The 24,034-nt window shown below is 45.4% G+C and overlaps 1 protein-coding gene across 10 annotated transcripts in view; it reads left to right on the top strand.

Annotated features, from left to right (window-relative positions):
- The window catches only part of LOC106566233 (plasma membrane calcium-transporting ATPase 2), a 294,986-nt gene that overhangs the window by 236,677 nt on the left and 34,275 nt on the right, over positions 1–24,034 (top strand). For all 10 annotated transcript variants that reach the window (XM_045691977.2, XM_014134115.3, XM_045691982.2 and 7 more), the window contains 3 exons: positions 13,266–13,400; positions 14,230–14,336; positions 15,515–15,749. In XM_045691977.2, the coding sequence (XP_045547933.1) occupies positions 13,266–13,400; positions 14,230–14,336; positions 15,515–15,749 (477 nt within the window). The remainder of the gene's footprint in view (positions 1–13,265; positions 13,401–14,229; positions 14,337–15,514; positions 15,750–24,034) is intronic.

The raw sequence follows: 24,034 nt of genomic DNA, 5'->3' as shown, positions 1-24,034 counted from the left end.
AATAGGGCTCTGGTCTAAAGTAGTGCACTACATAGGGAATAGGGCTCTGGTCTAAAGTAGTAGCACTACATAGGGAATAGGGCCCTGGTCAAAAGTAGTGCACTACATAGGGAATAGGGTTCCATTTGGGAGTCTCCCTATGTTTCCTGTGGTTGTCTTCAGCAGAACCCAGGCATGTCAGCACCAATCAGACAGCAGATGAGAAGTATACTCAGTTGTCTCCTCCTCCACAGGGAGCCCAGCCACTGGAAGGCAGCGCTACGCTAATGCTAACGCTAGCTCACAACACCTCACTGCAGCTAGCTGCATCCCAGAGGCTTCAGAACACCTCAAAGCTAGAAAGAACAATGTACATTTTGAGAACACACACAACCTCTTTCAAAGAGAGCACGCTATGCATTTAGGACATCCTCAGCTTAACCCAGTCTCAGAACTCCGCTCTGCAGGCCCTCTGAGGCCTGCATCCTGTCCTGACTCGCTCAGAGAGAAGGATCTCCGTTTACATAATGGCTCTGGTCTCTCTAGACTGCCAAAGAAGGCTTTGATAACGACACAGAGAAAAGACTGTAATATTTCAGATTCCTCTTAAACTGGCGTCTGTCAGCAGGGACCTAACTATTGTTCTAACTATTGTTGCACACCAAATGACTCCTTCCCTTACAAGCCTCTGGTTCCCACAGTCTGCCCAGCAACTAACAGAACTACATCCCCCAGAGGTCTCTGTGTTTCTGTTCTGTTGGAAATCCATCCCACAGTAACCTTCTGCTTCTCTCAGTACCAAGAGGACTCTTATTCTGTTCCTTCATCCAACTCCATCCCCCCAGAAACCCTTGCTTCCCACAGCCGCCCAGAAACCAAGATGACTGCATACCACAGAGGCCTCTGTTGTTCTGTTAGAACTACATCCCCCAGAAACCCTTGCTTCCCACAGCCGCTCGGAAACCAAGATGACTGCATACCACAGAGGCCTCTGTTGTTCTGTTAGAACTACATCCCCCAGAAACCCTTGCTTCCCACAGCCGCCCAGAAACCAAGATGACTATATACCACAGAGGCCTCTGTTGTTCTGTTAGAACTACATCCCCCAGAAGCATCTGCTTTCCCCAGCCTGCATAGCACCAGTAGGACTGTCTTTATAACAGGATATTATGTAATCACTGGTGTGGACTGAGTCATCACATGATAGAGACTCTCTCTCTGCCTTCTAAACCACCTTCAAAAATTGCCTGAAATTATGTCTGAAAAAGTTTTTGTGGGTTTGGGGAATTGATATGTAGAGAACGTTTATAAATAATTTCCTCGTCCCAAATCCCTCCCACTAACTGAGGAAATACAGTATAGTATCCTGAGATACGTCTTCCTTTTTCTCAACGCAGGAAGTTGTCCTACTTTTACATTTCCTGTATACTTCTGTGTAGGAATGGGGTATAACCATATTCCCTATATAGTGCACTAAATAGGGACTAGGGTGCCATGCCCTATGGCCCTGGTCTAAAGTAGGGCACTAAATAGGGACTAGGGTGCCATTTGGAACGCAGTCGTAGTTTAATAGACTCCTGTTGTGTAGGAAACACACTCTCTATTCTGATCTCAGCATCATCCATCAGAGGTCAAAGGTGATAATTATCATCCGTATGAGCCATCTGAAATATAACCTGAGGTTTACTGTTAGGGGGTCAGAGGTTAAATATAACCTGAGGTTTACTGTTAGAGGGTCAGAGGTTAAATGGAACCTGAGGTTTACTGTTAGGGGGTCAGAGGTTAAATGGAACCTGAGGTTTACTGTTAGGGGGTCAGAGGTGAAATGGAACCTGAGATTTACTGTTAGGGGGTCAGAGGTTAAATAGAACCTGAGGTTTACTGTTAGGGGGGTCAGAGGTTAAATAGAACCTGAGGTTTACTGTTAGGGGGGTCAGAGGTTAAATAGAACCTGAGATTTACTGTTAGGGGGTCAGAGGTTAAATAGAACCTGAGGTTTACTGTTAGGGGGTCAGAGGTGAAATGGAACCTGAGATTTACTGTTAGGGGGTCAGAGGTTAAATAGAACCTGAGGTTTACTGTTAGGGGGTCAGAGGTTATGATATGATTGATATCCTGACTGTTATTGTGTTAGTTTTGTATTATGAACTCTGTTACAACTCTGAGCCTGGCCTCAGACTGACTCCTGTTTCCCACCTGCTCTGTAACCTGCTGTGACCTTTTTACTTTACCTTTATATTTAACTAGGCAAGTCAGTTAAGATAAAATTCTTATTTTCAATGACAGCCTAGGAACAGTGGGTTAACTGGCTTGTTCAGGGGCAGAATGACAGATTTGTACCTTGTCAGCTCGGGGATTCAAACTTGCAACCTTTCGGTTACTAGTCCAACGCTCTAACCACTAGGCTACCCTGCCGCCCAGGGTCAATGGCTAGACAGGATGGAGTGGCTGGAGCAGCCAACTCAAATGCTGTAATAATGTAGTCTCCTAGGCCAGGCTGAATCATTGATGACAACATGGATAGACAGGACTGTCAGCGGTGTGACTACAGAAGATTCATACCAGACAGGACTGTCAAAGGTAGAGCATTGGGGAATCAGACTGAGAGAGGGCAGACTAACAGATCACCTGAAGAGGGATACGTCATTGATATCATGTCATTAGTCCTTTTCTTGTTAGTAGCGGAAAGAGAAGTTGGTGATTTACTGCCTGGCCATTACTATGTGGTCTAGATCCCAGGCTAATTGTGTTGTTGTCTGGGCATTACCACGTGGTCTAGATCCCATGCTAATTGTGTTGTTGTCTGGCCATTACCACGTGGTCTAGATCCCAGGCTAATTGTGTTGTTGTCTGGCCATTACCACGTGGTCTAGATCCCAGGCTAATTGTGTTGTTGTCTGGCCATTACCACGTGGTCTAGATCCCAGGCTAATTGTGTTGTTGTCTGGCCATTACCACGTGGTCTAGATCCCAGGCTAATTGTGTTGTTGCCTGGCCATTACCACGTGGTCTAGATCCCAGGCTAATTGTGTTGTTGTCTGGCCATTACCACGTGGTCTAGATCCCAGGCTAATTGTGTTGTTGTCTGGCCATTACCACGTGGTCTAGATCCCAGGCTAATTGTGTTGTTGTCTGGCCATTACCACGTGGTCTAGATCCCAGGCTAATTGTGTTGTTGTCTGGGCATTACCACGTGGTCTAGATCCCAGGCTAATTGTGTTGGGGACGGTGCTTAGGAGGGAACATCAGACATTGTCAACCACATGTGTGACAATTTCCCACGGGGGGCCAGCACAGAAAAAAATGTATGAAATTGTATGAAATGTATGCGTTCACTACTGTAAGTCGCTCTGGATAAGAGCGTCTGCTAAATGACTAAAATGTAAAATGTAAAAAAAATGACGTGCTCTATCCTAATCCGCCGTAAATCGCGCTAGCTCATTAGCATAAAGAAATATATATAATTTAGTCAAAAATATTAGCATGACCAGTTGTTGGATTAAAACAGAACAGAACAACACGTTTTCTAGCCAACTCAATTCATTTAAATGTCAAAATCATAGTTTTAAAAGGAACTCCCATAGATTTTTAGCAACATCAAATCTTATTAAAATATATTCATATACACCTTTTGGAAAGAATATGATGCATTTTCTTTCCATTTTGTGACAATCTCTTGGACTGTGACAGAGGTGTGACTACAGAACATAAATATGTGTTCATGTTTTCATACATTCGTAGAGTCACGTATTTCTGAAAAGTCTATAGTAATTTGAATGTTAAAATTCTGTAGTAATTTGAATGGTAAAATTCTCTGGTAATATGAATGGTAAAATTCCTTCTAGGCAGAGTTGCAAAGAAAAAGCCATATCTCAGACTGGCCAATAAAAAGAAGAGATTAAGATGGGCAAAAGAACACAGACACTGGACAGAGGAACTCTGCCTAGAAGGCCAGCATCCCGGAGTCGCCTCTTCACTGTTGACGTTGAGACTGGTGTTTTGCAGGTACTATTTAATGAAGCTTCCTGTTGAAGACTTGTGATGCGTCTGTTTCTCAAACTAGACACACTAATGTACTTGTCCTCTTGCTCAGTTGTGCACTGGGGCCTCCCACTCCTCTTTCTATTCTGGTTTGAGCCAGTTTGCGCTGTTCTGTGAAGGGAGTAGTACACAGCGTTGTACGAGATCTTCATTTCTCAGGACAAGAATAGACTGATGAGTTTCAGAAGAAAATCTTTGTTTCTTGCCATTTGAGCCTGTAATCGAACCCACAAATGCTGATGCTCCAGATACTAAACTAGTCTAAAGAAGGCCAGTTTTATTGCTTCTTTAATCAGGACAACAGTTTTCAGCTGTGCTAACATAATTGCAAAATGGTTTACTAATAATGTATTAGCCTTTTAAAATGATAAACTTGGATTAGCTAACACAACGTGCCATTGGAACACAGGAGTGATGGTTGCTGATAATGGGCCTCTGTACGCCTATGTAGATATTCCATTAAAAATCAGCCGTTTCCAGCTACAATAGTCATTTACAACATAAAAAAATGTCTACACTGTATTTCTGATCAATTTGATGTTATTTTAATGGACACATTTTTTTTGTTTTTCTTTAAAAAATAAGGACATTTCGAAATGACCCCAAACGTTTGTACGGTAGTGTATATGGACGAGCGATGTCAGAACGGAATGTATTAAGATACAGTAGAATAGGGTAGAATACAGTATATACATATGAGATGAGTAATACATAGACAGATACAGTAGAATAGTATAGAATACAGTATATACATATGAGATGAGTAATACATAGACAGATAGAGTAGAATAGTATAGAATACAGTATATACATATGAGATGAGTAATACATAGACTAAGATACAGTAGAATAGGATATAATACAGTATATACATATGAGATGAGTAATACATAGACTAAGATACAGTAGAATAGGATAGAATACAGAATATACATATGAGATGAGTAATACATAGACTAAGATACAGTAGAATAGGATAGAATACAGAATATACATATGAGATGAGTAATACATAGACTAAGATACAGTAGAATAGGATAGAATACAGAATATACATATGAGATGAGTAATACATAGACTAAGATACAGTAGAATAGGATAGAATACAGAATATACATATGAGATGAGGAATGCCAGATATGTAAACATTATTAAAGTGACTAGTGTTCCATTCCTTAAAGTGACCAGTGATTTCTAGTCTATGCCTATAGGCAGCAGCCTCTAATTTGCTAGTGATGGCTGTTTAACATTCCGATGGCCTTGAGATTGAAGCTGTCTCTCGGTCCCAACTTTGATGCACCTGTACTGACCTCTCCTTCTGGATGATAGTGGGGTGAACAGGCAGTGGCTCGGCTGGTTGTTGTCCTAGATGATCTTTTTGGCTTTCCTGTGACATCGGGTGCTGTAGGTGTGCTGGAGGGCGGGTAGTGTGCAAAGCTGTCATCAAGGCAAAGGGGTGGCTACTTTGAAGAATCTCAAATATAAAATATATTTTGATTTGTTTAGCACTTTTTTTTTGGTTAGTACATGATTCCATATGTGTTATTTCATAGTTTTGATGTCTTCACTATTATTCTACAATGTAGAAAACAGTAAAAAAAAATAAAGAAAAACCCTTGAATGAGTCGGTGTGTCCAAACTTTTGACTGGTACTGTATATACCATTAAGTTGTCAGACAGCACCAATGGTGTGATATGGACCGTTACCCTTCACACCATTCTCCCCACGACAAGCCAGAGTAGAAAGACACATTTTAAAAATGAGGTGAACCCAAGCCTTATTGAAACGTTAATTTTCTCTCTTTATATAATACTGCGTCCTTAGGCTGGCTGCACGCCCGTGTCTCTAACCGTCAACAGGATCCTACATGCTTGTTTGAACATTTTCAAATAAAGATGTACAAGAACAGACTTGGATGTCCATATTAGGAGGCACACAGTCATTGTAGAGTCTACCCACGCACAAACACTCATTCTAGAACCTTCCTTCTAGAACCTTCATTCTAGAACCTTCATTTAACCAGGCAAGTCAGTTAAGAACAAATTCTTATTTACAATGACGGCCTATCCCGTCACTCGTAGCTCCACCCGGCCATATATATATATATAAATACCCCATACAGTATGTACACCGTTTTAAAACATGATATGGGATTGCACTATAAAATCGGGGACTTATTTCCATTGTGGTCCTTATTGTTTTGCATAGATACAGTACATATACAGTAACATACTGTAGATCCAGAAACATTACAGAGATACAGACATAAAACGACAATTATACTGTTCACGCGTTAGCAAGCTTTTGAAATGATTTTTAGACGGCTAAGGCAACTAATACGAATAATTATTATTTTTGAGACAGACAGAGGATCATGGAGGCTGATAGATAGTTTCAACACTATGCAGAGGACTGTGTCATCTTTGACAGCGCCTTCTCAGTGATAGACAGTACTGCTGATGATAGAACCAGGAGCCTCATCTTCACATTACAATCACAGTGTTTTGATGTATCCTCTCTGAGTCCTCCACGCACACACACAGTGAGGCTCTGCAGAAGTAGAGCTCAATCCGAAAGAGGTACAGTGACAGCATTGGAGAGGACAGTATGTGCTGCTGTCTCTTGTCCTTGTCATAGCTAGCTACATAACAGCTACGCTGTTATTTAAACCCAGATACCAACATAACAGTTCTCACACGCTGAGTGGCCCTGTGTTGACCAACACGATACAAAATTACATTTTCTACTGTTTGAGTACTTGCCCTTCACATTGAAAACTAACCTCTGTACTGTAAAATTAAGGTAAGCAACCTACCGGCACCTTTTTCACTATACTACAAATCTCCACTGCAAATCTCCACTGCAAATCTCCACTGCAAATCTCCACTGCAAATCTCCACTGCAAATCTCCACTACAAATCTCCACTTCAATTCTCCAAATTTAAAGCATTGAACCACAAGAAATGGTAGGATGCTGCAGTATTGAGGTCAAGAGCCAGTAGCCACCAAACCAATACACTTGTAAGATGCTACAGTAATAACAGCGTTTCTTTACAAAACAATAAATATAAATTTTTCACAAATGTTGGTAAATTTAGCTTTTAATTGTTTATAGGAAATTATGAAAGAGAGGAGTTTTGTTCTTCTAATCATAGCATGGGGTTTTTCAATGACAGACATAGTTTAAAATATATCACTTGATGGGTTTAATTTCAGGAGAGACAAATAATCAGACGATGTGGTGAATGTAAATGTGAAACACTCCTTACTACTGTAACGACCGACCAGATACCATCTTAGTAATGTATTTATATTACACACAGAATACTGGTCACAACTCATTTAAATGTCCCACACATTCATTTTATTTCCAAGTTAAAAATATCCCTTGAATGACCAAAACATAACCCATTATATTGTTTTACTCTATTAAAAATACTCAGAATTAAAAAAAAATATATATACCTTTTTTCTTTCTTTCTAATCTCTATCAGGAAGCCTGAGAGGGCGGTCTGAGTGGGCGGTGAGCTTATATTCATGAGCTCGTCTTGACTGACAGCTCTTTGAAACGCCCCTTGTGCTTGTTGCCACATGTCATTGATGACCAGGTAAAACAATAGGCCACATGTCAATCCGTCCCTAAATAATATACCTCACCCCATTTTTATCTCTGCTAAATGTGTTTATTACGTCAACAGAGCTGATCGTGGACTGTTAGATATCAAACAAACAGCAGCAATAGACAAATGCATTTCTACTGTTGTGTCACTACTTACAGAATACAGTTCACTGATACACTTCTTCACATGAATTAGTAAAGCCTGGGACATCTTAGAAGCTTAGACATAAGGGAATGTACATGAAAACAAGAGAACTGTCACGTCCTGACCATAGAAGCCTTTATTTTCTATGGTAGAGTAGGTCAGGGCGTGACGGGGTTTTGTCAAGTTTAAATTTTCTATGCTGTTATGTTCTAGTTTCTGTTTTTCTATGTTTTTTTTGGGTGGGGGGGGGATGATCTCCAATTAGAGGCAGCTGGTCATCGTTGTCTCTAATTGGGGATCATATTTAAGTTGTTGTTTTTCCCACCTGGGTTTGTGGGAGATTATTTTGAGGTAGTGTATGTTTTCATCTCTTCGTCACGGTTTGTTATTTTGTTTAGCAGTTTATTTGTGTCTTGCATAGTTTCACAGTTATAATAAAATGTGGAACGATACACACACTGCGCCTTGGTCTCCTTCATCATACGACAGCCGTGACAGAATCTCCCACCACCAAAGGACCAAGCAGCGTGACCAGGAGTGGGGAACAGACTTGGGAGGAAATCCAGGCAGGACAGGATCGCCTTCCATGGCGGGAGACGCAAGCTGTGAAGGAAGGACAGCGACGACGACAGGGTTCGCGGCCACGACACAAGCCCAAGAAGCAACCTCAAAATATTTTTTTTGTGGGGGCACACGGGTTGGTCGGTGAAGCCGAGGGGTGAGTTTGAGAGCGAAGAAGAATATTGGGAGAGACTGAGCGAGGAGTATTGTGAGATAGTTGAGGGGGGTGATGAGAGAGAGCTGTTGGTTTGGCGTAGTATGTACAGCATTTTCCCTGAGGAGCGTGTTAGCCATCAGCTTCCCGTACTCGTCCTGAGAAGTGTGTTAAAGTTCCTGTACAATTGAGGCCGGCTATACACACCAGGTCTCCAGTGCGCCTTCACAGCCCAGTACGTCCTGTGTCACCTCCTCGCACTCTCCCTGAGGTGCGTGTTTCTAGTCCGGTGACACCTGTCCCGGCTCCACGCACTAGGCCTCCAGTGAGTCTCTCCAGTCCGGTGTGTCTTGTTCCTGCTCCGCGCACTCGCCCTGAGGTGCGTGTTACCAGTCTGGCGCCACCTGTGCCAGCCCCACGTATCAGGCCTCCAGTGCGCATTCCCGGTCCGGAGCTTCCGGCGACAGTTCCCCGGTCCGGAGCTTCCGGCGACAGATCCGCGGTCCGGAGCTTCAGACATTTAATTAATAATTTACAAGCGGCCAGAATAGCCAGAAATAATGGTGAGACATAGTTCAGACATAGTTCAAACAATTTGTAAAACTCATCTCCCGTCCAAATGCTTGAAAAGAAACAGCACAAAGTAACAAAATGTGATATTATATCACGTAAAAGTGAATTACTTAGGCTTTAGGGACTGTAACCAACTGCAGAGATTGATGGGGATGGAAGTGGGATAGGAGGGGGACCCATGTACCCCACTTCAATCAAACAGGCTTCAGTCACCCACTTGGCTTCAGTCACCCCTAGATTGAAGAGGGAGACATATCCAGCTATGGCCTCCTCCTTGTCAGGCCTCTCTCACTGGACGGACAGGGGTCCTGGGATGGACAGATCGGGCCTCTCTCACTGGACGGACAGGGGTCCTGGGATGAACAGATCAGGCCTCTCTCACTGGACGGACAGGGGTCCTGGGATGGACAGATCAGGCCTCTCTCACTGGACGGACAGGGGTCCTGGGACGGACAGGGGTCCTGGGATGAACAAATCAGGCCTCTCTCACTGGACGGACAAGGGTCCTGGGATGGACAGATCAGGCCCCTCTCACTGGGTAGACAGGGGTCCTGGGATGAACAGATCAGGCCTCTCTCACTGGACGGACAGGGGTCCTGGGATGGACAGATCAGGCCTCTCTCACTGGGCAGACAGGGGTCCTGGGATGGACAGATCAGGCCTCTCTCACTGGACGGACAGGGGTCCTGGGATGAACAGATCAGGCCTCTCTCACTGGACGGACAGGGGTCCTGGGATGGACAGATCAGGCCTCTCTCACTGGACGGACAGGGGTCCTGGGATGAACAGATCAGGCCTCTCTCACTGGACGGACAGGGGTCCTGGGATGGACAGATCAGGCCTCTCTCACTGGACGGACAGGGGTCCTGGGACGGACAGGGGTCCTGGGATGAACAGATCAGGGCCTCTCTCACTGGACGGACAGGGGTCCTGGGATGGACAGATCAGGCCTCTCTCACTGGGCAGACAGGGGTCCTGGGATGGACAGATCAGGCCTCTCTCACTGGGCAGACAGGGGTCCTGGGATGGACAGATCAGGCCTCTCTCACTGGACGGACAGGGGTCCTGGGATGAACAGATCAGGCCTCTCTCACTGGACGGACAGGGGTCCTGGGATGGACAGATCAGGCCTCTCTCACTGGACGGACAGGGGTCCTGGGATGAACAGATCAGGCCTCTCTCACTGGACAGACAGGGGTCCTGGGATGGACAGATCAGGCCTCTCTCACTGGACGGACAGGGGTCCTGGGATGAACAGATAGCACAGCTGCCCCACATACGTCGCTGGATCAAGGGTGACCTCGTTGAAGAGGAGATCCAGGAGCCTGTCTACATAGCCTGTAATGTTTTTGAATAATAAATTCCCCCCTTCTTTTGTCTGTCTTCAGACTTCACAGTAAATCCCCCTCTTCTTTTGTCTGTCTTCAGACTTCACTGTATATCCATCCTTCTTTGGCTTGGGAAGCTGATTTTGAATCATTCCTGCTGCGGTGGTTGTCTGGGAAGCTGATTTTGAATCATTCCTGCTGTGGTGGTTGTCTGGGAAGCTGATTTTGAATCATTCCTGCTGTGGTGGTTGTCTGGGAAGCTGATTTTGAATCATTCCTGCTGCGGTGGTTGTCTGGGAAGCTGATTTTGAATCATTCCTGCTGCGGTGGTTGTCTGGGAAGCTGATTTTGAATCATTCCTACTGCGGTGGTTGTCTGGGAAGCTGTACGGACAGACTATTTTATTAATGTATTTTTATTTAACCTTTATTTAACTAGGCAATTAGATTTAATTTGCAAGTCAGTTAAGAACAACATCCTGTTTACAATGACGGCCTACACCGGCCAAACCCAGACGACGCTGGGCCAACTGTGCGCCGCCGTATGGGACTCCCAATCACGGCCGGTTGTGATACAGCCTGGAATCGAACCAGGGTCTGTAATGACGTATCTAGCACTGAGATGCAGTGCCTTAGACCGCTGCGCCACTGGTTGATGATAGTGGAAAGACATTCCTGCTGTGGTGGTTGTCTGGGAAGCTGTGCAGACAGAGTAGCTGTCTATCATTACTGATTGATGATAGTGGACAGGGACATAGTGCTTTTACACTACGGCATCCAGTTTCAATACTACAGCATCCAGTCTCAACACTACGACATCCAGCCTCAACACTGCGACATCCAGTCTCAACACTGTCACATCCAGTCTCAACACTGTGACATCCAGTCTCAACACTTCGACATCCAGTCTCAACACTACGACATCCAGTCTCAACACTACGACATCCAGTCTCAACACTGCGACATCCAGTCTCAACACTACGGCATCCAGTCTCAACACAACGACATCCAGTCTCAACACTGTGACATCCAGTCTCAACACTGCGACATCCAGTCTCAACACTGCGACATCCAGTCTCAACACTGCGACATCCAGTCTCAACACTTCGACATCCAGTCTCAACACTACGACATCCAGTCTCAACACTACGACATCCAGTCTCAACACTACGACATCCAGTCTCAACACTACGACATCCAGTCTCAACACTGTCACATCCAGTCTCAACACTACGACATCCAGTCTCAACACAACGACATCGAGTCTCAACACTACGACATCCAGTCTCAACACTACGACATCCAGTCTCAACACTACGGCATCCAGTCTCAACACTACGGCATCCCGTCTCAACACTGTCACATCCAGTCTCAACACTACGACATCCAGTCTCAACACTACGACATCCAGTCTCAACACTGTCACATCCAGTCTCAACACTACGGCATCCAGTCTCAACACTACGACATCGAGTCTCAACACTACGACATCCAGTCTCAACACTACGACATCCAGTCTCAACACTACGACATCCAGTCTCAACACTACGACATCCAGTCTCAACACTACGACATCCAGTCTCAACACTACGACATCGAGTCTCAACACTGTCACATCGAGTCTCAACACTGTCACATCCAGTCTCAACACTACGACATCCAGTCTCAACACTACGACATCCAGTCTCAACACTACGGCATCCCGTCTCAACACTACGGCATCCCGTCTCAACACTACGGCATCCCGTCTCAACACTGTCACATCCAGTCTCAACACTACGACATCCAGTCTCAACACTACGACATCCAGTCTCAACACTACGACATCCAGTCTCAACACTACGACATCCAGTCTCAACACAACGACATCCAGTCTCAACACTACGACATCCAGTCTCAACACTACGACATCCAGTCTCAACACTACGACATCCAGTCTCAACACTACGACATCCGCCATATCTCTGAGGTGTTTTTGTTCTTCTAATATTAGTTTGAATACATAGACCTTTGTTCATTACATGATCAATGCTTTTTCCAATAAGCTTGAATCTGATATGGGCAATGAAAGGGGTTCTTCAGCAAACATCCACTACATTGTTGTTAGCGTTAGCTAGCCATTTTGGAGGAGAACTGCAATCTGGTAGCTAGCTAACGTTAGCACTTGCTACAAAGGTTAACAAGACAAATTGAAATAAATTGCGGTAACTCCACACAAAAAGAAACTCTAAAACCAAGAAAACAATATAAAATCTAATTCCTCCGTCTCTTGTAGTTTGAAGAAACTAATTTGAATTAAATAATATCCTAAAAATGCTCAACTATCACAATCTCTATCCAATATGTCACCAACTCACCAAGCTTCTCAACACATCAACCCACATTCATCACTCTAGGTTCATTCTCTGATCCTAATCCTATGATTGGATGGACAACATGTCAGTTCATAATGCAAAAGCTTTGATTGGTTGGAGGACGTCCTCCGGAAGTGGTCACAATTACCATGTAGGCCTATGGAAGGGGCTGAGGTCTACGAGTCTCCTAGGTTTTGTATTGAAGTCAATGTACCCAGAGGAGGATGGAAGCTAGCTGTCCTCCGGCTACACCACGGTGCTACCCTACAGAGTGCTGTTGAGGCTATTGTTTACCTTCGATGCAAAACAGTGTTTTAATCCATTATTTAGTGACGTATAGTTTTATCTAAAAAGCATAACTTTTTTAATGTTCCATTATTTACAATTTCTTTCTGAAATTGACTCCTCCTCTGAGGAGCCTCACAATGTAGTCAATCTCAAACACACACTTTGACTTCTCACCCCATGGTTCTGTATCTCTCTCTCTCTCTCTCTCTCTCCATCTCCCCAGCCTGCCACCAAGGAGGGTGGTCTGCCCATGCAAGTGGGCAACAAGACAGAGTGTGGCCTGCTGGGCCTGGTGCTGGACCTGAAGAGGGACTATCAGCCCATCCGCAACCAGATCCCAGAGGAGAAACTCTACAAGGTCTACACACCATTATTGTTTAGGTTATTTGTGGTGATGATGTTTATGTTTTTTATTTATATAAAGTTGCCTCTAATTCTGCCTCTAATTCTGATTCTGTCTCTAATTCTAATTCTGCCTCTAATTCTAATTCTGTCTCTAATTCTGCCTCTAATTCTGTCTCTAATTCTAATTCTGTCTCTAATTCTGTCTCTAATTCTGTCTCTAATTCTGTCTCTAATTCTAATTCTGTCTCTAATTCTAATTCTGCCTCTAATTCTGTCTCTAATTCTGTCTCTAATTCTAATTCTGTCTCTAATTCTTATTCTGTCTCTAATTCTGTCTCTAATTCTAATTCTGTCTCTAATTCTTATTCTGTCTCTAATTCTGTCTCTAATTCTAATTCTGTCTCTAATTCTAATTCTGTCTCTAATTCTGTCTCTAATTCTAATTCTGTCTCTAATTCTAATTCTGTCTCTAATTCTTATTCTGTCTCTAATTCTTATTCTGTCTCTAATTCTTATTCTGTCTCTAATTCTGTCTCTAATTCTAATTCTGTCTCTAATTCTTATTCTGTCTCTAATTCTTATTCTGTCTCTAATTCTGTCTCTAATTCTGTCTCTAATTCTGATTCTGTCTCTAATTCTTATTCTGTCTCTAATTCTGTCTCTAATTCTGTCTCTAATTCTGTCTCTAATATCCAATTCTGTCTCTAATTCTAAAACCAATTCTATCTAATTCTGTCTCTAATTCTGTCTCTAATTCTAATTCTGTCTCTAATTCTGTCTAATTCTCTAATTCTAATTCTGTCTCTAATTCTTATTCTGAATTGTAATTCTGATTGTACCAGGTATACACCTTCAACTCGGCCAGGAAGTCCATGTCCACTGTCATCAAACTATCAGACGGCAGCTTCAGGATGTACAGCAAGGGAGCCTCTGAGATCGTCCTGAAGAAGTGAGTGGTTCACAGCTGGATGTGATCCCATAGATGTCTTCAGTTTCCAGCTCTCTATCCAGAAAGGAAAGCAGCCCCTAGCCTCTACCCCCTCGTCTCTAGCCTCTACCCCCCTTAGCCTCTACCCCTCTAGCCTCTACCCCTCTAGCCTCTACCCCTCTATCCTCTACCCCTCTATCCTCTACCCCTCTATCCTCTACCCCCCTACTCTCTACCCCTCTAGCCTCTACCCTCTAGGCTCTAGCTTCTACCCTCCTAGCCTCTACCCCCCTAGCCTCTACTCTCTAGGCTCTACCCTCTAGCCTCTACCCTCTAGCCTCTACCCCCCTACCCTCTAGTCTCTACCTTCTACCCCCCTAGCCTCTACCTCCCTAGCCTCTACCCCCCTAGCCTCTACCCCCCTAGCCTCTACCCCTCAATTCTCTACACTCAACTCTACCCCCCCTAGCCTCTACCCTCTACCCTGCTAGCCTCTACCCTCTAGCCTCAAGTCTCTACCCCCCTAGCCTCTACCCCTCTATCCTCTACCCCTCTATCCTCTACCCCCCTACTCTCTACCCCTCTAGCCTCTACCCCCTACCCCTCTAGCCTCTACCCTCTAGGCTCTAGCTTCTACCCTCCTAGCCTCTACCCCCCTAGCCTCTACTCTCTAGGCTCTACCCTCTAGCCTCTACCCTCTAGCCTCTACCCCCCTACCCTCTAGTCTCTACCTTCTACCCCCCTAGCCTCTACCTCCCTAGCCTCTACCCCCCTAGCCTCTACCCCCCTATTCTCTACCCCTCAATTCTCTACACTCAACTCTACCCCCCCTAGCCTCTACCCTCTACCCTCTACCCTCTAGACTTAAGTCTCTACCCCCCTAGACTCTACCCCCCTAGCCTCTACCCTCTACACTCTATGCACTAGTAGAGATCTGACATGGGATTACAATCCTCTCAGATCTCCTTAGCAGAGGCCCTAAGGAGCTGGGGGGGGGGGGGGGGGGGGGGGGGGGGTTGATTCAGGGGGATTGATTGCAGCTGCAAAACGCTGAATTGATGATGTTCGTCACTGATCAACTCAACGCTTTAAGCTGTCCTTGTTTTTGTATTGTGGCACTTAAAACTCGGGCTTCACATTAACGAGGACATTACCCTAAACACTAACCTTTGACCTCTAACCTTTGCCCCTCCCCCCAGGTGCACTAAGATCCTGAACCAGGAAGGTGAGCCGCGGGTGTTCCGTCCCAGGGATAAAGACGAGATGATGAAGAAGGTGATCGAGCCGATGGCGTGTGACGGGCTGCGGACCATCTGCGTGGCGTACCGTGACTTCCCTGCCGACCCAGAACCACTCTGGGACAACGAGAACGACATCCTCAATGAGCTGACAGCCGTCTGTGTGGTCGGGATAGAGGATCCCGTCAGACCAGAGGTAGGGTGTGTGTGTCGGCATGGAGGTGTGTGTGTGTGTGTAGGCTGTATGTGTGTGTCAGTGAGCTGACAGTTGTCTGCATGGTCGAATAGAGGATCCCATCTGACCCAATGATATGTAGTAGCCCTAGATGACAGATAATGGGGCACTGTTTTGAAGCCACTGCACAGCCGTTATACTACTACTCCATTATACTATCAGACGGCAGCTTCAGGATGTACAGCAAGGGAGCCTCTGAGACTACTACTACTACTCCATTATACTACTACTACTCCATTATACTACAACTACTCCATTATACTATCAGACGGCAGCTTCAGGATGTACAGCAAGGGGAGCCTCTGAGACTACTACTACTACTCCATTATACTACAACTACTCCATTATACTACTACTACTCCATTATACTACAACTACTCCATTATACTATCAGACGGCAGCTTCAGGATGTACAGCAAGGGAGCCTCTGAGACTACTACTACTACTCCATTATACTACTACATTATACTACTACTACTCCATTATACTACTATTACTACTCCATTATACTACTACTACTACATTATACCACTCCTACTCCATTATACTACTACTACTACTCCATTATACTACTACTACTACTACTCCATTATACTACTACTACTCCATTATACTACTACTACTACATTATACCACTCCTACTCCATTATACTACTACTACTCCATTATACTACCACTACTCCATTATACTATCAGACGGCAGCTTCAGGATGTACAGCAAGGGAGCCTCTGAGACTACTACTACTACTCCATTATACTACTACTACTCCATTATACTACTACTACTCAATTATACTACTACTACTATTCCATTATACTACTACTCCTCCTCCATTATATTACTACTCCATTATACTACTACCGCTCCATTATACTACTCCTCCGTTGTATTACTACTCCTCATTATACTACTACTCCTCATTATACTACTACTACTCCATTATACTACTACTACTACATTATACCACTCCTACTCCATTATACTACTACTACTCCATTATACTACCACTACTCCATTATACTATCAGACGGCAGCTTCAGGATGTACAGCAAGGGAGCCTCTGAGACTACTACTACTACTCCATTATACTACTACTACTCCATTATACTACTACTACTCAATTATACTACTACTACTATTCCATTATACTACTACTCCTCCTCCATTATATTACTACTCCATTATACTACTACCGCTCCATTATACTACTCCTCCGTTGTATTACTACTCCTCATTATACTACTACTCCTCATTATACTACTACTCCTCCATTATACTACTACTACTGCTCCATTATACTACTACTACTACTACTACTCCATTATACTACTACTACTACTCCTCCATTATACTACTTCTCCATTATACTACTACTACTCCATTATACTACTACTCTATTATACTACTACTCTATTATACTACTACTACTACTACTACTACTACTACTACTCCATTATACTACTACTACTCCATTATACTACTACTACTCCATTATAGTACTACTCCATTATACTACTACTACTCCATTATACTACTACAACTCCATTATACTACTACAACTCCATTATACTACTACTCCATTATACTACTACTACTATTCCATTATACTACTACTACTCCTCCATTGTATTACTACTCCATTGTATTACTACTCCATTATACTACTACTACTCCATTATACTACTACTACTACTACTCCATTCTACTACTACTACTACTCCATTCTACTACTACTACTACTCCATTCTACTACTACTACTACTACTCCATTATACTACTACTATTCCATTATACTACTACTCCTCATTATACTACTACTCCTCATTATACTCCTCCTCCTCCATTATACTACTACTACTCCATTATATTACAATTTCATTGTACTACTACTCCATTATACTACTACTACTCCATTATACTACTCCTCCATGCTACTACTACTCCATTATACGACTCCTCCTCCATTATACTACTACTATTCCATTAGACTACTACTACTCCATTATACTACTACTACTCCATTATACTACTACTACTCCATTATACTGCTACTACTCCATTATACTGCCACTACTACTCCTCTATTATACTACTTCTCCATTATGTTGTAATGCATACTTATGTTGTAATGCATACTTATGTTATAATGCATACTTATGTTGTAATGCATACATACGTTATAACCAAAGAGACTATAAACTGTGGCATACACAATGAATCCGCACGGAGGAGAGAAAGGATAGAGAGAGGGAGAGAGATATAGAAAGAGAGAGGAGGGAGAGAGGAGAAAGAGAGAAAGAGAGAGGAGAAAGAGAGGAGAAAGAGAGGAGAAAGAGAGGAGAAAGAGAGGAGAAAGAGAGGAGAAAGAGAGAGGGAGAGAGAGGAGGGAGAGAGAGGAAAGAGAGGGAGAGAGAGGAAAGAGAGGGAGAGAGAGGAAAGAGAGAGGTGAAAGAGGAGAAAGAGAGAGGGAGAGAGGAGAAAGAGTGAGTGAGAGAAGAGAGAGGGAGTGAGAGAAGAGAGAGAAAATAAGCTATGTCCAGTGTCTTTAATGCTTCATGTTACCAAGTCACCTCCCAACGCTCTCCATTTTTTAGGAGTTTTCTCCTCTTGTACCTTTCTCTTCTCCAGCCTTGGCTCTTGCCAAAAGTACTGCACTTATCTAGGGAAATGGGGCTGGGACTGAGCCAGAACGCTAGAACTGGGCCAGAACACTAGAACTGTCCCAGAACACTAGAACTGGGCCTGAACTGTAGAACTGGGCTGTTCCCTGTCCAGATATAGAAGTATCAAATCACTGTCCCCCCAAGGTGTCTGGAAACAGGAGACAAAGGGTTTGTGAGACATTGTTTTGATTTAAGACACATGAAAAGTGGGATGTATACAGAGGGTACGGGGCAACAGAAGACAAACAGCAGAGGGGCTAATTACCTCGGAGATGGGGAAAGGGCCGATAAAACGGGGGGAAAGTTTGCAGGTAGATCCCGGTTGGACAGCCATACCTTCTGCCCGAGACGAAGCCGGGGTCCGGTGGCAGTCCGCTTGTTGTCGAAACCTGGAGGTCGTCTTGAGAAGGGCCGACCGGGCTACCAGGTACGACGACAGTGGTGGACAGACATCTGGGCCAAAGGTATGCTGACCTCTTCCTCTTGCTCAGAGAAGAGTGGGGCTGATAGCCCAGGGAACACTCAAAGGGCGAGAGACCCGTGGCAGAGCAAGGAAGGGTATCGCGGGAGTATTCAACCATGTCCACTGGGAATCCATGGATCCGGAAGACGTGCTGCACCATGAGCTGGGCTGTCTCTTTGGCAGAGGGTAGCTTGGGGAGAGGAATAAAGTGGGCAGCTTTAGAAAACCAATCCACTACTGTCAGGATGGCGGTGTTGCCATCAGATGAGGGAAGACCCGTGGACGAAGTCCAGGGATATTTGAGACCAGGGACGGTGAGGGACAGGCAGTAGTTGAAGAAGACCAGCCGGAGCTTGCCGAGGAGTCTTGTTCTGCGCACAGACCGTGCAGGCGGCGATGAACACGGAGACGTTCGGGACCATGGTAGGCCACCAAAAGCATTGTCGCACAAAGTCCAGGGACCGATCGGAGCCCTGGTGACAAGCAATCCTGGAGGAGTGGGCCCACTCCAGGACCGAGGAGTGGACGGCGTCAGGCACAAACATCTGCCCCCCCCCCCCCCCCCGGGGTTCGTCTGGGAGCTCTGCGCTTCACGGACCCGCTTCCTTATTCCCCAGCTGAGTGCCGTCGCCAGACACGAGGTGGGAAGGATGGTCTCGGGGTCCAAGGATGTAGCCGCGGGGCTACAGCGGCATGACAGTGCATCCGGCTTGATGTTCTTGGATCCTGGTCGGTAGGAGAGGGAGAAGTTGAACTGGGTGAAGAGCAGAGCCCACCTAGCTTGCCTGGAATTGAGACGCTTGGCGGTGCGGAGTTATTCCAGGTTCTTGTGGTCAGTCCACACAATGAATGGATGTTCCGCCCCCTCCAGCCAGTGCCTCCACTCCTCCAATGTCATCTTCACTGCGAGAAGCTCACAATTCACCACATCATAGTTCCCGGAATGCCCGGTCAGCAGCTGGGGACCACGTGAACGGAACCTTGGGAGAGGTGAGTGCAGACAGGGGTGAAGCCAGGGTGCTGTAACCCCGGATAAAGCGACGATAAAAAGTTGTCGAATCCCAGTAAACCTTGCAGCTGCACCCTTGGACATAGGCTGGCACCAATCCACCACCGCTTTCACCTTCCCGGGATCCATCTGTACACTCCCTGCAGCGATGATGTAACCCAGGAAGGGGATGGAATTCGCACTTTTCTGCTTTCACAAAAAGCTGGTTCTCCAGGTGGCGTTGGAGAATCTGTTGGACGTGGAGCACATGTTCTTGGGCGAAGCGAGAGAAGGTGAGGATGTCGTCGAGGTAGACGAACCGGTTCAACATGTCGCAGAGAACATCATTAACCTCTATGGGCTAGGTGGGACGCTTGCGTCCAACCTACTCAACAGCCAGTTGAATCCTGTGGCGCGTTATTCAAATCCTTAGATATGCTATTACTTCAATTTTTCAAAAATATGACTATTTTACACCATTTTAAAGATAAGACTCTCGTTAATCTAACCACACTGTCCGATTTCAAAAAGGCTTTACAACGAAAACAAAACATTAGATTATGTCAGCAGAGTACCCAGCCAGAAATAATCAGACACCCATTTTTCAAGCTAGCATATAATGTCACATAAACCCAAACCACAGCTAAATGTAGCACTAACCTTTGATGATCTTCATCAGATGACAACCCTAGGACATTATGTTATACAATACATGCATGTTTTGTTCAATCAAGTTCATATTTATATAAAAAAAACTGCTTTTTACATTAGCATGTGACTAGCATGTGACTAGCATTCCCACCGAACACTGCCGGTGAATTTACTAAATTACTCACGATAAACGTTCACAAAAAGCATAACAATTATTTTAAGAATTATAGATACAGAACTCCTCTATGCACTCGATATGTCCGATTTTAAAATAGCTTTTCGGTGAAAGCACATTTTGCAATATTCTCAGTAGATAGCCCGGCATCACAGGGCTAGCTATTTAGACACCCAGCAGGTTTAGCACTCATCAAAGTCAGATTTACTATAAGAAAAATGTTATTACCTTTGTTATTACCAGGGACTGCGGTTGAAAATTAGCCGGCTGGCTAAAACCGGCACTTTTACTGAAACATTGATTAATGTGCACTGTCCCTGTAAAAAAAATAAACTAAACTCAAACTTTGTTGTCTTCGTCAGAATGCACTCCCAGGACTTCTACTTCAATAACAAATGTTGGTTTGGTCCAAAATAATCCATCGTTATATCCAAACAGCGGCGTTTTGTTCGTGCGTTCTAGACACTATCCTAAAGGCTAAATAAGGATGACGAGCATGGCGCAATTCGTGACAAAAGAATTCTAAATATTCCATTACCGTACTTCGAAGCATGTCAACCGCTGTTTAAAATCAATTTTTATTACATTTTTCTCATAAAAAAAGCGATAATATTCCGACCGGGAATCTGCATTTAGATAAACAGACAAAGGAAAAGAAAGCATTCGGTCGAAGCGGGCACGCGCCTAAGCCCATAGTACTCTGAGTGGCCACTTGCCAAAAGCGATAAAGTGTTTCAGCCAGAGCCTGCCTCGATATCGTTCAACTTTTTCCCGGGCTCTGAGACCCTATGGAAGACGTAGGAAGTGTCACGTTATTGCACAGATCCTGAGTCTTCAATAAAAAGAGCCAAGATGAAACACTACTTCTCAGACAGGCCACTTCCTGCTTGAAATCTTCTCAGGTTTTGGCCTGCCATAGGAGTTCTGTTATACTCACAGACACCATTCAAACAGTTTTAGAAACTTTAGGGTGTTTTCTATCCAAAGCCAATAATTATATGCATATTCTAGTTACTGGGCAGGAGTAGTAACCAGATTAAATCGGGTACGTTTTTTATCCAGCCGTGTCAATACTGCCCCCTAGCCCTAACAGGTTAACCAGAGCCTGGAACACAGCTGGGGCGTTGGCAAGGCCAAATGGCATGACCAGATACTCATAGTGACCGCTGGCCGTGTTGAAAGCAGTCTTCCATTCACCCCCTTCCTGTATCCGCACCAGGTGGTAGGCATTCCATAGGTCCAGCTTGGAGAACACGGTGACCCCCTGGAGCAGCTCAATGGCCGAGGAGATGAGTGGTAGCGGGTACCGGTTTTTCACCGTGATGTCGTTGAGTCCCCGGTAGTCGATGTACGGGCGCAGGGTTCTGTCCTTCTCCACAAAGAAGAACCCTGCCCCAGCGGGGGAGGCAGAAGGATGGATGAACCCTGCAGCTAGTGAGTCCTCAATGTAGGTCTTCATAGCCTTGGTTTCCAGACCCGGCAAAGAGAGTAGTCGTCACCGGGGCAGAGTGGTGCCTGGCAGAAGGTCAATCCCGCAGTCATAGGGTCGGTGCGGCGGAAGCGAAGTGGCTCGGACCTTACTGAACACCTTTCGGCGGTCCTGGTACTCCACGGAAATGGTGGAGAGGTCCGGGGCAACTTCCAAGCCCACAGGAAGACGTCCCGGGGCAAGCTGCGCTGACTTCAGACAATGGCTGTGGCAGAATGGGCTCCAGCGCATAATGGCACCAGCAGTCCAGTCTATGATGGGATTTTGTCGCTGGAGCCAAGAGAATCCCAGTACCATGGGAACCGGAGGAGACTTAATCAGCATAAATTGGATTGCCTCGCTTTGATTCCCTGACACCCGAGTGGTATTGTGAGTGACCCATCCATAGGAATGGAGAGGGGCTGAGTGGGGATGCCCAGCTCGGACGCCAGGGTAGCAAACAAAAAACGAATCGACCCAAGAGTCGATGTGTACTCAGATTTCTACTGGTTCCCCCAGAGCAGGATGGCATGGAAAGGGGTGCGAGTAAGGGGAGACGAAAAGTTCTCCATAAAGCCCACCAGAGTACTCGCCCCTTCTTGATGAGCCTGGTTTCTGATTGGGCAGGTAGCTACGAAATGTCCCGTAGCTCCACAATATAGACAGCTCTGGATGTGGAGTCAATGTATGACCTCAGCCGGAGTCAATCTAGCCCTGCCTAGATGCCTGGACTCCGAAGGAGGTGAGTCGGCAGCCCTCGGTGATTCCCAAGAGAACTTGGTGATGTCGGGTTCACTCGTGCAGACTTCAAGGGTCTCCGGGATTCTTCGGAGGCAAGGTGGGAATCGAGGGCGAACAAAGGCGACAAGGCACAGATCCTCTTCTACATTCTCGATGCCGCCCATCGATCCGGATGGTAAAGGCTATGAGGGAGTCAAGGTCCATGGGCAGCTCCCGGGCTGCAAGCTCATCTTTGACCACCTCCGATAATCCGTGAAGGAACATGTGGAACAATGCATCCGGGTTCCAGGCACTCTAAGCTGCCAATGTGCGAAAATACATTGCCTAGTCTGCCACACTACGGGAGTCTTGACGTAGCTGGAGCAGCTTATGAGCAGCTTCTCTCCCGGACAATGGAGAATCAAGCACCTTCCGGACATCCGTCACAAACTCCTCTAGACTGAGGCAGATGGCAGACTGTTGCTTCCACACCGCCTTAGTCCAGGTGAGTGCCCTCCCGGACATCAGCGTTATGATGTACACTATCCTCGAGCGGTCTTCGGGGAACAAAGAAGGCTGCAGCTTGAAATTGAGGGGGCACTGGGATTAGAAAAGCCCGGCAGGTTTCGAAATCTCCAGCGTAGCACTCTGGAGGAGGTAAGCGGGGTTCTCGGGACACTGGGGTAGACTGGGAGATTACGGGTGTGACCCGCTGCCATTGGGGAATCCGCGGAATTGCTTCAACAAAGTCTTACACACCTGGTCATGGCAGTCTGCCAGTGTATGGAGTCCCTCCATAAGACATTGCAGTAACTCATCGTGTCGTCCAATGGTGGCTCCTTGCAGGAAGACAGCATTGTGGGCTGGCCTGAGTCTGCTCAGCCAGTTCGTACTATCACATTTTAGGGAAGACCCAGATGCAGACAGTGTCGAAGTAACAAAAGTGTATTACTAGAACAGGAGGCAGGCAAAACGACAGGTCAAGGGCAGGCAGAGGTCAGTAATCCAGATCAGAGTTCAAAAGGTACAGAACGGCAGGCAGTCTCATGGTCAGGGCAGGCAGAATGGTCAAAACCTAGAAAACAGGAAATATAGAAAAGACAGGAGCAAGGGGAAA

Source organism: Salmo salar, chromosome 12 (genome assembly GCF_965601325.2).
Source record: "Salmo salar chromosome 12, fSalSal1, whole genome shotgun sequence".
Classification (NCBI taxonomy): Eukaryota; Metazoa; Chordata; class Actinopteri; order Salmoniformes; family Salmonidae; genus Salmo; species Salmo salar.
The sequence above is the reverse complement of the archived record's forward strand: the minus strand, read 5'-3'. Positions and strand labels throughout refer to the sequence as shown.